Genomic DNA, 14,600 nt, shown 5'->3' with positions numbered 1-14,600 from the left:
GAAAGTCTGCCAGTTACCCAGTCATCCAAGTGATGACATTACATCCTGCAGCTAACAAGCTAGTACAAGGTTCCTTGTTTTAGATGGCTAAAATAAATAAATTAGTAGATAAAATAGCTTGTGTCTAAAGTTGATCCATTCCTATGGCTCTTTCATATCAAGTGATGGAGCAGAACAGGCTCAATTGTTGGGATCAGCCTAAGCTCTTGCACGTATAATCACACAGTATTCTGTTTGTTGTTCAGTTTTAGTCCAAGCGATTTGGTGTGATATAAGTCGAAATTCCCATCTAATAGTTTTTCATTTGTATCTCCCTTCGCTTTGTAAAAGCCTTCATAGCTAAGACGGGGAGACTGATTAGTGTCACACATCAAAGCGCATAATAAGACTAATGAGCCTCTGAAGACACGATGAATTCACCGCATCATCAAATAATGTGTGTTATGTTATAGCTGAGTGGACCCAGATGTGAATGACAATTCCTGGAAGACATATGCACTCTTATGGTATCGCCATGGATACAATTAAGCTGTGAGTCGTTCATGTCCAGTGATCAATCAAAGAGAATCAAAACGATACTACTAGCTTTGCATTAGTGTTCTACTTCTACAGTATATATAAAAAGTCTACACACCCCTGTTAAAATGCCAGGTTCTTGTGATGTAAAAGAACGAGACAAAGATAAATCACGTCAGAACTTGTTCCAAATGTAATGTGACCTATAACGTGAACAATTTAATAGAAAAACAAAAGCATTTGTGAAGCCACAACACGCACAACCTTGAGGTGGATGGGCTACAACAGCAGAAGACCCCACCGGGTACCACTCATCTCCACTACAAATAGGAAAAAGAGGCTACAATTTGCACAAGTTCACCAAAATTGAACAGTTGAAGACTGGAAGAATGTTGCCTGGTCTGATGAGTCTCGATTTCTGTTGAGACATTCAGATGGTAGAGTCAGAATTTGGCGTAAACAGAATGAGAACATGGATCCATCATGCCTTGTTACCACTGTGCAGGCGGGTGGTGGTGGTGTAATGGTGTGGGGGATGTTTTCTTGGCACACTTTAGGCCCCTTAGTGCCAATTGGGCATCGTTTAAATGCCACAGCCTACCTGAGCATTGTTTCTGACCATGTCCATTCCTTTATGACCACCATGTACCCATCCTCTGATGGCTACTTCCAGCAGGATAATGCACCATGTCACAAAGCTCAAATAATTTCAAATTGGTTTCTTGAATATGACAATGAGTTCACTGTACTGAAATGGCCCCCACAGTCACCAGATCTCAACCCAATAGAACATCTTTGGGATGTGGTAGAACGGGAGCTTCGTGCCCTGGATGTGCATCCCACAAATGCTATCCTATCAATATGGGCCAACATTTCTAAAAAATGCTTTCAGCACCTTGTTGAATCAATGCCACGTAGAATTAAGGCAGTTCTGAAGGCGAAAGGGGGTCAAACACAGTATTAGTATGGTGTTCCTAATAATCCTTTAGGTGAGTGTATATATGATACAAAATCACTAGCTGATCGAACCCTTAGATGAACAGCTTTTGCTCTTTTTAAACTTAAGTATATAGTGTTTGGCAAAAGCACAATTTTTGCGAGACCATCACTTTCTCCTCAAAAGCCGTTTGCTGAATGACGATTCAGTGTTCTGAGTTTTTCATCATTTTTGAAGATCTATTTACAGAACTAGAGGGCTATTGTGTGGATTTGCTTAGGGCCTACCATCAGATCCTCCTTTGTAAAGATTGTTGGGTCCAGGTTAGATTGGTGAGTCAGAAAAACAGCATTCATTACGCACAAGAGGGTTTTCAGATTCCCCTGAGTCTGTTACCACCTTGGTCCTGAATGCCCTACAAAAACAAAGATGCCGTCTCAACTGCAAACTTACAAGGTGCACAAGCTTGATGAAATCATAACATAATAAAGTTGCACCTCTCCAGGCCTCTCTCACTGGCAAAAACATGGTCTGTCTCAGCTGATGTGTAGTCTCAACGGAAACTAATAAAGTTGGAAGTGATAATGGGGTCCAATAGTGATTTGTGCCTTCAGGTCAGAAACATTATGTGCCACCCCAGAGCAAATGACACAGTGAATCGTGTTCTGAAAGTCTGTTTTCAAACGGTTATTGAAGATGGGAAGTTGTAGAAAACATCCAAGTCATTTTCATGCAGTACAGGGTGACTGGCCATGCTGGCATTGTGCCACATGTGCTTTTGAACAGCAGAAAGCTGTATGCAAATCAGAACATTCTCCTGCTACAGCCCTTCCATCTCTGGTGCTCTTGTGTGCACCAGAGTGCGTGCGACAAAAGACAAAGAGAAATCTTACGCGAATCGCCAACGTGGTACAAAATCATAAGAGGGAGATGACATGGGCAGATCTATGCCAGAAAGAGGGCACGTAAGTATAGTTGCCCTGCTGAGCTATCAAAAAAGTAACAACCACTTGGACCTGGAAAAAAACAGGACTTGCTCAATTCTGAATAGCTGTTGAGATTGGAGTAAACAGATGGAGATAAAGAGAAGACATAGGTAGAGACCAAGAATTGCCTAACATTGTATACTGTACCATCTCACCAAACACTTTAAGATTAAACATCTTTCTACAGTAACTGTTAGCTGGTCATTGCAGCCCACTATTTAAAAATGATACAGCTCCGGAAAAAATTAAGAGAAAATTAAGTCTCTTAATTTTATCCCTTCTTTTCCTCACTCAAAACCTTCCTTTTCGACATTTTTGGAAAGGAAAGAAAAAGGTGCAGTGGTCTCTTAATTTTTTCCGGAGCTGTATGTTGCCATTGCATCTTGCGTTACATTAGCAAACTCTCAGTCTACTGGCTCTTAATTATAGAGCCTTAGTGACTGTATGTATAGGCTACAATTGGGGTCTTACCAGACTATTTATGCATATAAGTTATATTCAATAGACAAGTTTGTTTTGGGAAATTTAAAATGTACTCATTCAAAATGTAAAGTAATATTATTTAATTAATTGCCTTTTCATTGCTAATCAAGGCCTCTGGAGGTGATTCAAACATCTGTTTGGATTAACTTTGGTAGTAGTGTAAGTGAGAAAAGCTATTTGTCTGTGGAGAATGAGTGTGATTGACTGTGTGGTGATTTCATGGTGGGTATGTATGAATGAGCTGGAGTGTGTGCAACAGGGGGCATAAGATGCGGTGTGCAGTTAGTTTGGCGGTCTGATGGCCAGGAGGTAGAAGTCTTGGTGGCCTTTCTGTGGTACCAGGGAGTAAATGTCCTGGAGGCAGGCAGCAGCCTTCTGATGAGGCATTTGGCTGACCTCACCACCCTTCAAAGAGCAATACGACTGTGGGGGTTGCAGTTTTCACATCCTAGTAAAATATTCCTCATTTTGCGCGAGTGGTCTTACATTTGAGGCCCATTAAAGTTAGGTCAAACAAAACAGGCCCAGTTCGGCCAGCCCACGATGAGGGGATAAATATTGTTGCCCTCGCTGGATTTGAACCTAGGTCTCCCATGTGACAGGCTGTGTCTTTAACTGCTACATTGCTAAGCTATACGTGTGCCGAGTGTTGGTATAGCGTCTCGACATTAGATAATTCTGTCACGCATTAACATCACGCCAAGTGAATATTTCGCTACACAACATTTAGCATTGTGTTAAAGTGACTAACATTTCTTATTAGGTTTACTTCCATCAAAAATAGGATCTGTATGAACTGTATGGCTATTGCCACTGGCCGTTTTAACAGCTTATTAGCCAGTAATAGGCTTACTAGTATCTGCAATTTACTACTTGGAATAATCATAAGAATTAAGCAATTTCTAGTGAGTCTGAAGATGAACTTTAAACTGCCAAAGCTATTTCATTTAATGGCACAACAAAGTAAATTTTTCTTTCATACATGGATGACAGTGATTCAATAACTATCAAAATAGGGGACGATAACAGACTTTTTATCATGAAAAGGCGAGAGAATTGTGGAAATCCCCCCTCTTTTGCTGCGCAAGGGGTTGTGATCTACTGTATATTACCCCAGAAAGGTAATGTACAGTTGCACCAGAAAATTGTTGCAATATAAGCGTAAACAGTTTTAGTTTAAGCTTACTATAACATAGCTATAGAAGGTTGTAGCCAGCAAAGTTCTTATCTATCCTGAACAAATCCTAATGAATAATTTGTTTTGACAATGGTGAGGCTGGAACACCAGTACCCTGCATGGCAGTCTGTGTCTCTAACCACTACGCTGTTTAACAAGGGGTAGTCGGTCGGTTTGTCACTCACTCACGTAACCATCAGTCAGTCACTCACACACTCACTCAGTAAGAGACATTTGCTCTTCTTGGCCGGCTCCACTTACGCGGTACGGGAAAACAGTTTAATCAAATAATTTGTCACATTCTTAATTAATAGTTGTCAACAGTAAAAAAGGGAGCACATTTAAATAGCATAAAATAGAACATATAAGAAAGGAATGTGTACATAATATAAAATAGCTATTATAATGGAAAACTATATACCAAAAAGTAACAATCAATAAAAAATATAAATAAATGTTTACTTTGCATAAATGTTAAGACAGTTTTACAGCCTGGGGTAGACCAAGTTTCTACAAGATTTTTGTATATTATTTTTTCCATTCAAAAAAAGTGTGGGAAAATATTAAGAATGACGCTGGAATCAGAATGATGCCCCATGTGGCGGTGAAGCCAGTCAACAGTACACTCCATATCCTGCACTACCTCCTCTCAGATGGAATACAGACCTCCCCTAAAACTCTCCCTCTGTGCAGCCACCCATCTCAATGCCTTCACCCTCAAGGAAGGCGTCTGGTTTCTCTGTGCCGTAGCTCTCCCAGTAGCCCGTTTCTCGAGTAACTGAAGCAGAAAGACAAACTGTCAGTTGTCAGAAAACAATGTTCACAAATCCAACAAAGACCACCTTTCAATAAAAAATAACATTTGCTGCACCTAGGCTTCTTGTCTAGGGTACAGAGCCAAAATACAATAAAGAGCAAGTTGATCTGTCATCACCACTAGATCAACAAATGAGCATCTACCAACCTATGGGCTACTTGTCACAGTCCAGCCCCGGGCTAATCCATATTACAGTCCAGCCCTGGGCTAATCCACATTATAGTCCAGCCCTGGGTTAATCCACATTACAGTCCAGCCCTGGGCTAATTCACAGGGGTACAAACTGCAAGTTGCTCTGAGACCACACATTTACTTATTTTTCCTCGCAATTTTGCCCAAAAATGTACCATCCCAATTCCTCAAGGAGTCCCATTTTTGGAGGGTATAATTATTTAAAAAATGTGCAGATGAAAAAAAGGAACTTTTTGGTAATAACCAATTGTATCTATGGCCCTGTTTCGTCAAAACAACTCCCAACTGTTAAGGGATAGTTGACAACCAAGACGATCCTTCTTTCTAGGAATCTACTTTCTGCAATCCTTTTTTTTACGTGAAGCTCACTCACCTGACGACCTCAGTTACCCTTTCAAGTCCCAGAGCCACCTGAGAGATACCAGAGCACCATGACATCTGGAAGTCCCTGCTGATGACGGCTCCGTCCTCCCTTTGAGACACTGGCCAATCTGCATCACCCATAAGGCTTTGCCCATTCAAAGCTTGGCAATGAGCATGGTGCTACGAATGAGCTCTTAAGACCGATACACCACCTGGGTGTCCCCCATCTATGACATTTCCACATGTTTTGTTTACTTACAGCACAGACACACGATCCATCTGTTAAATGAAGTATTTCATCAAGGACATAATACTTGCCAGATAAGCCTGCACTGCATCCATACAATGTGTGTGCCCTCTTCTACAGGGGCAGTTATATAACCTCAATATTTAATACATCCATGAGAACTGAGCTTGCCGTGAAGCTGGGCAGGGTGTGACAGGTGTACTTACATTAATAGAATATTAGTCAGGGTGACTGTTCTATGGCCTAATCAAAATACAGGGTTGGATGTGAGGTGGTGGGTGGACAGCTTTTCTGCATCCCAAATCTCACTCTATTGAAATCATACATTCGGACATGAGGGGGGCTCTGTACAAAAGGTAGTGAGCTGTTTAGAGAATATAATGGCGCTTTATGGGACCCGGCCCATACATCACCGGTAATGTGATTAGTATGTCATGAACATTTGATTTGAATTTGATTTAAATACACCAGGGGTCTCGATCAAAGTGTTTGTCATCTCACCAGAGACTGGTGTACTGCATGTCACACACCAGATCACATTCGATTAAGCCTTAACTGCTGTAATCTTGTACTGCTACAAATATGTTGTGTATGAACGGTTGAAACAATATTTGCTGTGTGAAATACTACACCATCGGAAAACAGAAAACATTTGAGAATTCTGCTTTGGGTCTTGGTTTTAGTCTGCTAAATGAATTGGTTTCTGTGGAGAGTCGCTGGTGCTGGAAACAAGAGTAGACATTTATATTTCATGATTTCCTTTAAGGGACTTGGTAAGGGCCTTATTTGCGGTGTTTTCAGTAAAGGGTTTACATTAGTGATGAGGAGAATGTGCTGTGCTTTATCGCCACTTCCATGCCTTAAGCTTCAGTGCTTTCTGTCTGTTTACTTACCTACTGACTGCTTCCTCACTAAACTATGAAAAAGTTAATATCAGCCATCGTCCCTTTGAAAAGACAGTAGCTTACAGTTTTTACAATGACATTTTAGTAATTTAGCCAACGCAGTTCTGCAGAGCAATACCTGTGAATTACAGTACTGTTTCATAGGTACTGTACTTTACTGGGTTTGTTCATCTACAAACAGCGCTGAACTGCACATTGTGCAGAATCTAGTTCACTTAGACTTAGTTGAGTGATCCTGGGTTTTTAAGTGCATATTCGGGTTATTTGGCCAACCTCTGGGAAGCTTAGCTTGCTATGAGAGCACACCTAACTCACAGCATAGGTTGCGTAACATAAAAATTCATACCAAAGTCCAGTCCTCAGCCAAGTTCATAATATGTGCCAACAACACAAATTCAGAACTAATCTGGAGTCCTTTGCCTCAATACAGATCGTCTTCCGAAAAATCAGTGACGTGAAACGCGAGGAAGAGGAGCGTCTAAGACGAAAGAACGAGGCGCCCCTAAACCTCCCTCCAGACCACCCTGTGCGTCGGCTCTTCCAGCGTTTCCGTCAGCAGAAGGAGGCACGTATACATCAGGACCGTCCCGACCCAGCAGATGACCTGGAGAGAGGCCAGACTGTGTACGTTGAGCCCACTCCCATCTGTGAAATCATGGCCACCACCAGTATTGTCACAGTCACTGAAAGCCCAGCCACACCCATTCCTTCAGTCTCCATCTTGGCCTCTGCAGCCTCTAGCCCTTCAGACAAAGCCAAACTGCAGGCCCCATCTTTACGAGTGTCCGAGCCGGCCAGGGTTAAAGGCTGGGGCCGCTTCAAGGACTCCATGGCCAAGGAGTCCAACTGGAACAAGGTATGATCAGATTCACCGTCATTCAGTTACAGACACCGTAGATTAAATTCCAGCCTTGAGATTGTTTTAGTGATGATTCAGTTTAAATCCAGCATCACGCATTCATAAATGATGTTCTTAATTTCCGAGGTGTCCAAAGCAGAGTCCATGGAGACGCTACCAGAGCGGACCAAGACAGGGGCAGTCCACGAGTCCCAAACTTTGCTGAGGAAAACTGACTCATGTGACAGTGGCATTACAAAGAGCGATTTGCGTCTGGATAACGTTGGGGACGGCGCACGCACCATGGGCACAACACCCCAGGACCGCAGCCCTGTAGCACCCCCTGAAGTGATTAAACAGCATGCCTTCTACCCCATCCCAGAGCAGACTCTCCAGGCTTCGCTTCTGGAGTTAAAGCTAGAGATTAAAGAAGACCTGAAGGCCTTAAACACCCGCATGGCCAGCCTGGAGGCCCAGCTAGCAGAGGCTTTGAAGCTCCTTAAGGCGCAAACGGGAGCACCAAGCTCCCCCAAGCCTCTTTTTGAGATCTCCAGACCGACCTCGCCAGACTCAGACAAGGAGGACATATTTTCGTAAAATAGCAAAGAGGGGTTTAGGTTAAGAGTGTGAAAACAGGAAACAAATTTAGAAAATTGTTGTTGTCCTCATTGTGGGCAATATGGTTCAGAGTTGGTGTGAGTCGTTGACGTATCTACGCTGAGGTCAACGATCACCTTGCCAATGCCTGTAAAAGCAGCACACGATGGAGCTACGACACTAGAGTGCTGTTCATTAGGTCTTCTGGCAGTGGCACCTTGGGAGTTCACATTGTTGGGTGGGTTTTGGAGTGTGCAGGGTGAAGGTGGTCCAGGTACAAGGCCGACTGACCCCCACAGACCAGCATGGGTGTGGCAGCCCTTTTTGTGATCCACAAAGATTCACAGCTCTTCTCCTGTTTGTGTTCTGCTAGCCTGCTTGTGCAAATTGACTCTATATTTTGGTTAGGACTTTTTCCCATCAGTCTATGGATTTAATTGGCAGAGCAGCAATAATTGATTTTATTATTCACCTTTATTCACCAATGTCCCGGCAGATTTCAGTAGGGATCACAATCTTAATCAGTAGTTCTCAAGAGTGTCTAAAAGGGATGAGTCCACCTTGTGCTTCTGTAATTTCTTTTGACTACCAGTGTACTCTGTATACTGAGATTGTCATTATATCACCCTGTAATACTTAGCAAGACTTCTGTATAACCGGGTGTTGCCTTTCTGAATTCAAAAAGGTTCTACATACATTCAGCACAGGGACTGCATATTGAACTTTGTACTTGCTATAAGCATTCAATGTAGATATTGCTTATGGCATTCTACTATGTCAACACATGAATACGCATTACACACAGGTGGATCACAGAACATATTACTATATGTTTGTTTTTACAATTTTATTACTGAACTCTGTGTCATTATTGGATCACCTTGTTGCCATTCTTCTTTAAACCAGATAGAGGAGGCTGGGTTGACCAATCAGAGCTCAGGACTGTCACATTACAACCAATACTTTTTTTGGTATCTGCGCAGAGAACCCTGACTGACCTATTGAAGACCAGCAAGTTTTTTCTTTTTTAAAGGAAACTCAACATTTTTGACTGACGGACTATCACCGTATGTCTTACCAGTTCTCTGCTCTGATATCCATAGCCAAGAAACCAACAACCAACCCCTTTTGTTGACTGCTTTGTCAGTATTCTTGGCCGGGGGGTTATATTCCTGGAAGTGACTCTGTTGGACCTGTCAGTTGCACTAACAATGTTTCACCTTACCATGTTGTCTTTTTTTGCATCTGACTTATGTCTTTCTCCTTAGACGGTGTAGATGTGAAACATATATAAAAAGTATTACATTTGCTGTGTATCTGGGTCTTACAAAAAATGACACACTCTCAAGACACTTAACAGCGAAGCATGACTTATTGCATGATGTGCATTGAACTACATACATTCATGCCAGTACTGTTTGGCCTTGCAGCTTGTCATAGGCTAACCTACTGTATGCTCATGTTGTCAGAGGCAGATAGAGGCCTGTAAATTAGTAAAAACAGCTACTTTTAGTAGTGCATAATTGTGCACTACATACCTTGTAGATCCCAATAGATATAGACACCCACAGAATTCCGTTACATTAAGTTTTCATATTCCATCAATTATTTATTTATTTTAACTACCTTAACTATTACTTTCTTCAATTACCGGGCGTAAACTAAATTAAACCCATATTGGAACCAGCTATTAGCCTCCTTATTTTGCCGTGAATACATTTTGGATATAATTTGCTACCAAAATCATTATAACAGGAAAAAAGGTTTTACAGAACATGGGTTTTATGCCTCTGCTTTTGTGCATCAAAAGCAGAGGCATCTAGACTTGTTTTATGATTTCATAATGCATTTGTATGATCGACCATTATATGACCGCCAGGCAAACGGAGGAAGACAGATATGATCCAGGTCCAACTGCAGCTAGCAGAGGGGTTTTGTAATAGCCAGTACGTATTGTTGTAGCCTAATAACCAGCTTCTGCTCATCGTGGTACATGAAACGTATGTTTTTTTGTAGAACTGTATTACATATTATTATTATCTGCCTCTATCTTTTAGCTGGGAAATCAGGTAGCAATAGTAAGATTTTAGTGGCAGGGAGAGCTGAGGTTCACACCCTTGGGAGAGAAGGCTGAGCTCTGCCCCTGATCAATAGGTACAAGGATCATTAATGAGTTTAATTTCACCGGCAACATGTCTCAGTATTTTGTGTTGGACTGTCCTATATGCCACTCAGCTCTTATATGCAAACAGCAGCCCCCCATCTTATTTCTCTTTTTAAAATATCCTGATTTTGACAATTAGTCCAAACCAGAATCTGGTGGAAAATACGACTTGTGAATGTTATCATGTTTATCTTCCCATACACTGCATGAAATGTGGAGGATCTTCACCTACAGAACACTTTCAGTCCTTCTAGGATTTAGATTTGTTTAAATGATAAACACAAACTAAAATGCTTCATTTTGCAGAAACACATTTGAGAAATACATTTATCAGAAATCTACTCACAATAACAAAAAGTGGTTAATACAGAAAATGAATTAGTATAGATCATACTTTTGGACTATTTTATGCAGAAAATGTACGGTGATTTGCACTATTACTGCATGAATGGAAATATGGGAATTCGATTTTGCTAACATTCTGTGATTACCTTAAGTCTTGGAGGGATTGAATATTAGCAATAATGATGATGAATATTATAGTTGTAATCCTGGACAGATACTTATAGCTGACAGAAACATTTTACGTAAAGCCATCAGTGCTTTTGACTTGTCATAAGCATATGAACCCTGAATATGTATTACAGGCTATATTTTTCTCATAAAATTACAGTTATGTATTTAAAATTCTATGAGATGGTCAGATATTATAAAGGGATCATATGCTCATGGCTAGTATTATAATGTTCTTTCTGTGTTCGTTTTAAGTAAAGTGTTACTCTGTAAACTATACAGCTACATTTTACTGCTGGCTCAAATCACCTTCATTAGTGTAAATATGCTGTTTATGTTGCTATTTTGTAGTTGGAAACAAATGCACACAGTACTTAAATATACTTCAGTTTTGGCCTACACTAAACGCGTAAATGGGAAGATCCATGTTATAGCACAGTTGAAATTTAAGGTTCCTGCCATTGTGTTTGCAGCATTCAGAGGACACTGCACATTATGTAATCAATTGGAAATCACTAACATTTCAATTGCGCTATAAAGAGGATGTTCGGTGAAATTTTCTTTTACCAGGTTAAGAGTTAGAGTAATTATGTCCCACATTTTTCACCAATGAAAAAAAAGTGATTGCATGTGTTGCTATCATTGCTGAGCAATAATAACATTTAAAACAATAATTGTGCATTGCCATTGATGTGTTAACAGAATGTACGAGTTCAGGTGATAGGAAAAAGTGAACTTCAAGAGAGAATAGCTTGTTTATTTTTTAGAACATATAGCTTGACATACAGTAATGTTTAATGTTAAATGGCTCAGTGCCTGAGGAAGGAGATGGTGTGTTATTGATGAGAAGAATGACACTGTACTCTATGCATTACAATGCTCAAATGTTTCTTAATATTATAGCATGCTTGTTAAGTGATACTCTCCCAAAATGGCTGCCATGGGCAACAATGATGTCATTTGGTTGGTGCATATATCTTGTAGCGTAACTCTATTCAAGATGTTTCCAGCTGAATTCACATTGGGGGCTATTTATCAAATATGATATACATCAAGGATGCCTTTAACACTTCTATGAATGGGTTATGTACATCCTTGTGACAACTGAGTTGATGCATCAGTACAATATTTGATGATTAACTTTTAGACTGTAAAGAATTGCAGTTTCTTGGCTTACTCACCAGTTTTGGTCTCTTTTGGAAAAAACATGTTTAACCAATAAGACATGATGGGGTGTGGAATATGGCCAATATACCACAGCTGAGTTGTTGCCTGGACTTAGCTCTTAGCTGTGGTGTATTGGCAATTTACCATGAACCCACGCGATGCCTTAATGCTATTATAAACCGGCTGCAAACACAATAGAAGCAGTAAAAATTGATGTCATGTCATACCCATGGTATACGGCTATCAGCTAATCAGCATTCAGGATCCGAATAATATAAATATACCATAGAATTAATGAATAACCCCCTATGTGTTGTTAGTCCATCTTGTGATGTCACAGAGGAAACTGGTCGATTAGAATGCTCATAGCTAAAGCCCCGATGGATGATTCCAGACTGTAATATGGGACTCTATCTTGATTGCACACAAAAACATCTCTGTGCAGCTCCTCCCAATTATTTGCACTGATTAGAAAAGGCTTGACAGCTACAATTTGGTGGAAGCTCATCATTACCCAGGCTCTAAACTGGCAATTTCTTTTAGATCAGTGCAATAAACAAGAGGACTCTACGCTACAGGATCGAACTGACATTTCAGACAATTGAGAAAGCGCCTACCAGCTATTCAGCTAGTCCTTTACCGCATCCTAAATGGTGCCTATTCAATGTATAGTGCACTAATTTTGTACAGACCTGTCATGTATGAGCCTTATCAGTAAAACCTAATCATGTACCAACACTTTAGCCCCTTTACACCTGGTACTAACATGCAACATTTCTCCTGATCCTATCCATATTTCTTTCACAGTGTGATCAGATCTCCTTGACCATCTCAGGAGGCATTCAGGCATGCATTGTCTCTGGACATCAGTCGTGTCAGCATATCCGGATTATCAAAACATCTGAAGTAGTTATATCACACTTGAAAGTAATTAGAATGACAACAATATTTTAGCACAAATTGAGAAATTGTGACAACTTGATCAGATACTGACTGGGCCAGATTGATCAGATCACAAAACTAAAGTGTTGGCACAAGGTATAAGTGGGGTCCTGTTTAAAGCCCAAGATACCCAACCAGACCCCATCATGCACCAAAAACAGATGTTTAAACAACATGAAACTATTTTTGTGGTCAGCTCAGTTGAGCTGCCTAGTAGCACTATGTATGCACATACTATAGTGGCATGTCATGTGAAGAGAGAGTCATATGTATGACCTACGAATGTGACATATACAGTGGATATAAAAAGTCTACACACCCCTGTTAAAATGCCAGGTTTTGGTGATGTAAAAGAATGAAACAAAGATAAATCATGTCAGAACATTTTTCCACCATTAATGTGACTTATAACATGAACAATTCAATTGAAAAACAAACTGAAATCTTTGAGGGGGAAACATTTTAACTCACAATAACCTGGTTGCATAAGTGTGCACACCCTTAAACTAATACTTTGTTGAAGCACCTTTTGATTTTATTACAGCACTCAGTTTTTGGGTAGGAGTCTATTAGCATGGCACATCTTGACCTGGCAATATTTGCCCACCCTTCTTTGCCAAAGCAGTCCAATCTGTCAGATTGCGAGGACATCTCCTGTGCACAGCCTCTCTTCAGGTCACCCCACAGATGTTCAATTGGATTCAGGTCTGGGCTCTGGCTGGGCCATTCCAAAATTTTAATCTTCTTCGGGTGAAGCCATTCTTTTGTGGATTTGGATGTGTGCTTTGGGTTGTTGTCATGCTGAAAGGGGAACTTCCTCTTCATCTTCAACTTTCTAACGGACACCTGAAGGTTTTGGCCCAAAATTGCCTGGTATTTCGAACTGTTCATAATTCCCTCCACTCTAAGGAGTCACTTTAAATGATGGCAGGTGTGTAATGACATATTTCACATGAGTTTTAATGTGATTGGTTAATTCTAAACACAGCCACATCCCCAGTTATAAGAGGGTGTGCACACTTATACAACCAAGTTGTTGTTATTATTTTTATTTTTCATTTTCCCCCCTCAAAGATTTCAGTTTGTGTTTCAATTTAATTGTTCACCTTATAGGGCACATTAAAAGTGGAAAAGGTTCTGACATGATTTATCTTTGTCTCATTCTTCTACATTACAAAAACCTGGCATTTTAACAGGGGCGTGTAGACTTTTTATATTCACTGTATGGGTTATGAAGTGCTTATGTACGTACAGTTCAAGTATTGTTACGATCAGATTCACCATTAAATACGAGAACAGCGATGTGATTTATGCACAGTATATTCATACATTTCCTGTAATTATACTGTAAATGTAATTATTGTAAGCACAAATGAAAATATTTGTAAAGATATGTAAAATACTATTTATAATAAATATTTTATACATAGCTATCGGTTGACTCTTTCTGTTTAAATTTAACTGAGGTAATTTCAAAATAACCAGTGATGTTGAAAATAAAAACATAAATAACAATAAAAAGAAAATGTAGAAAGTAAAAAAATAAATTATCAATGTAATTTTATTAATAAGATAGAGTCAAACAAACCCTGTCACACTGAGATCCAGTGCTGTGGTGGCCACTCTATTATAGACAGAATACCAGCTGACTGCTTAAATGACAGTGATGGAGCATTTAGCCAATGACCTGTGCAAGGTCCAGTAGACCACATCATACATATGAATAAAGTGAGCTACATTTATTTAATGCGAGAGT

The 14,600-nt window shown here is 40.2% G+C and overlaps 1 protein-coding gene across 4 annotated transcripts in view; it reads left to right on the top strand.

Annotated features, from left to right (window-relative positions):
* The window catches only part of kcnh1a (potassium voltage-gated channel, subfamily H (eag-related), member 1a), a 66,704-nt gene extending 57,338 nt beyond the window's left edge, over positions 1–9,366 (top strand). For all 4 annotated transcript variants that reach the window (XM_020047049.3, XM_020047048.3, XM_020047047.3 and 1 more), the window contains exons 13-14: positions 7,054–7,479; positions 7,609–9,366. In XM_020047049.3, the coding sequence (XP_019902608.1) occupies positions 7,054–7,479; positions 7,609–8,058 (876 nt within the window). In that variant the 3' untranslated portion in view covers positions 8,059–9,366. The remainder of the gene's footprint in view (positions 1–7,053; positions 7,480–7,608) is intronic.
* Positions 9,367–14,600: the final 5,234 nt, after the last annotated feature.

This window comes from Esox lucius, chromosome 6 (assembly GCF_011004845.1).
Source record: "Esox lucius isolate fEsoLuc1 chromosome 6, fEsoLuc1.pri, whole genome shotgun sequence".
In the NCBI taxonomy this organism is placed as follows: Eukaryota; Metazoa; Chordata; class Actinopteri; order Esociformes; family Esocidae; genus Esox; species Esox lucius.
Note: the sequence above shows the minus strand (reverse complement) of the source record. Positions and strands in the feature narration are given on the sequence as shown.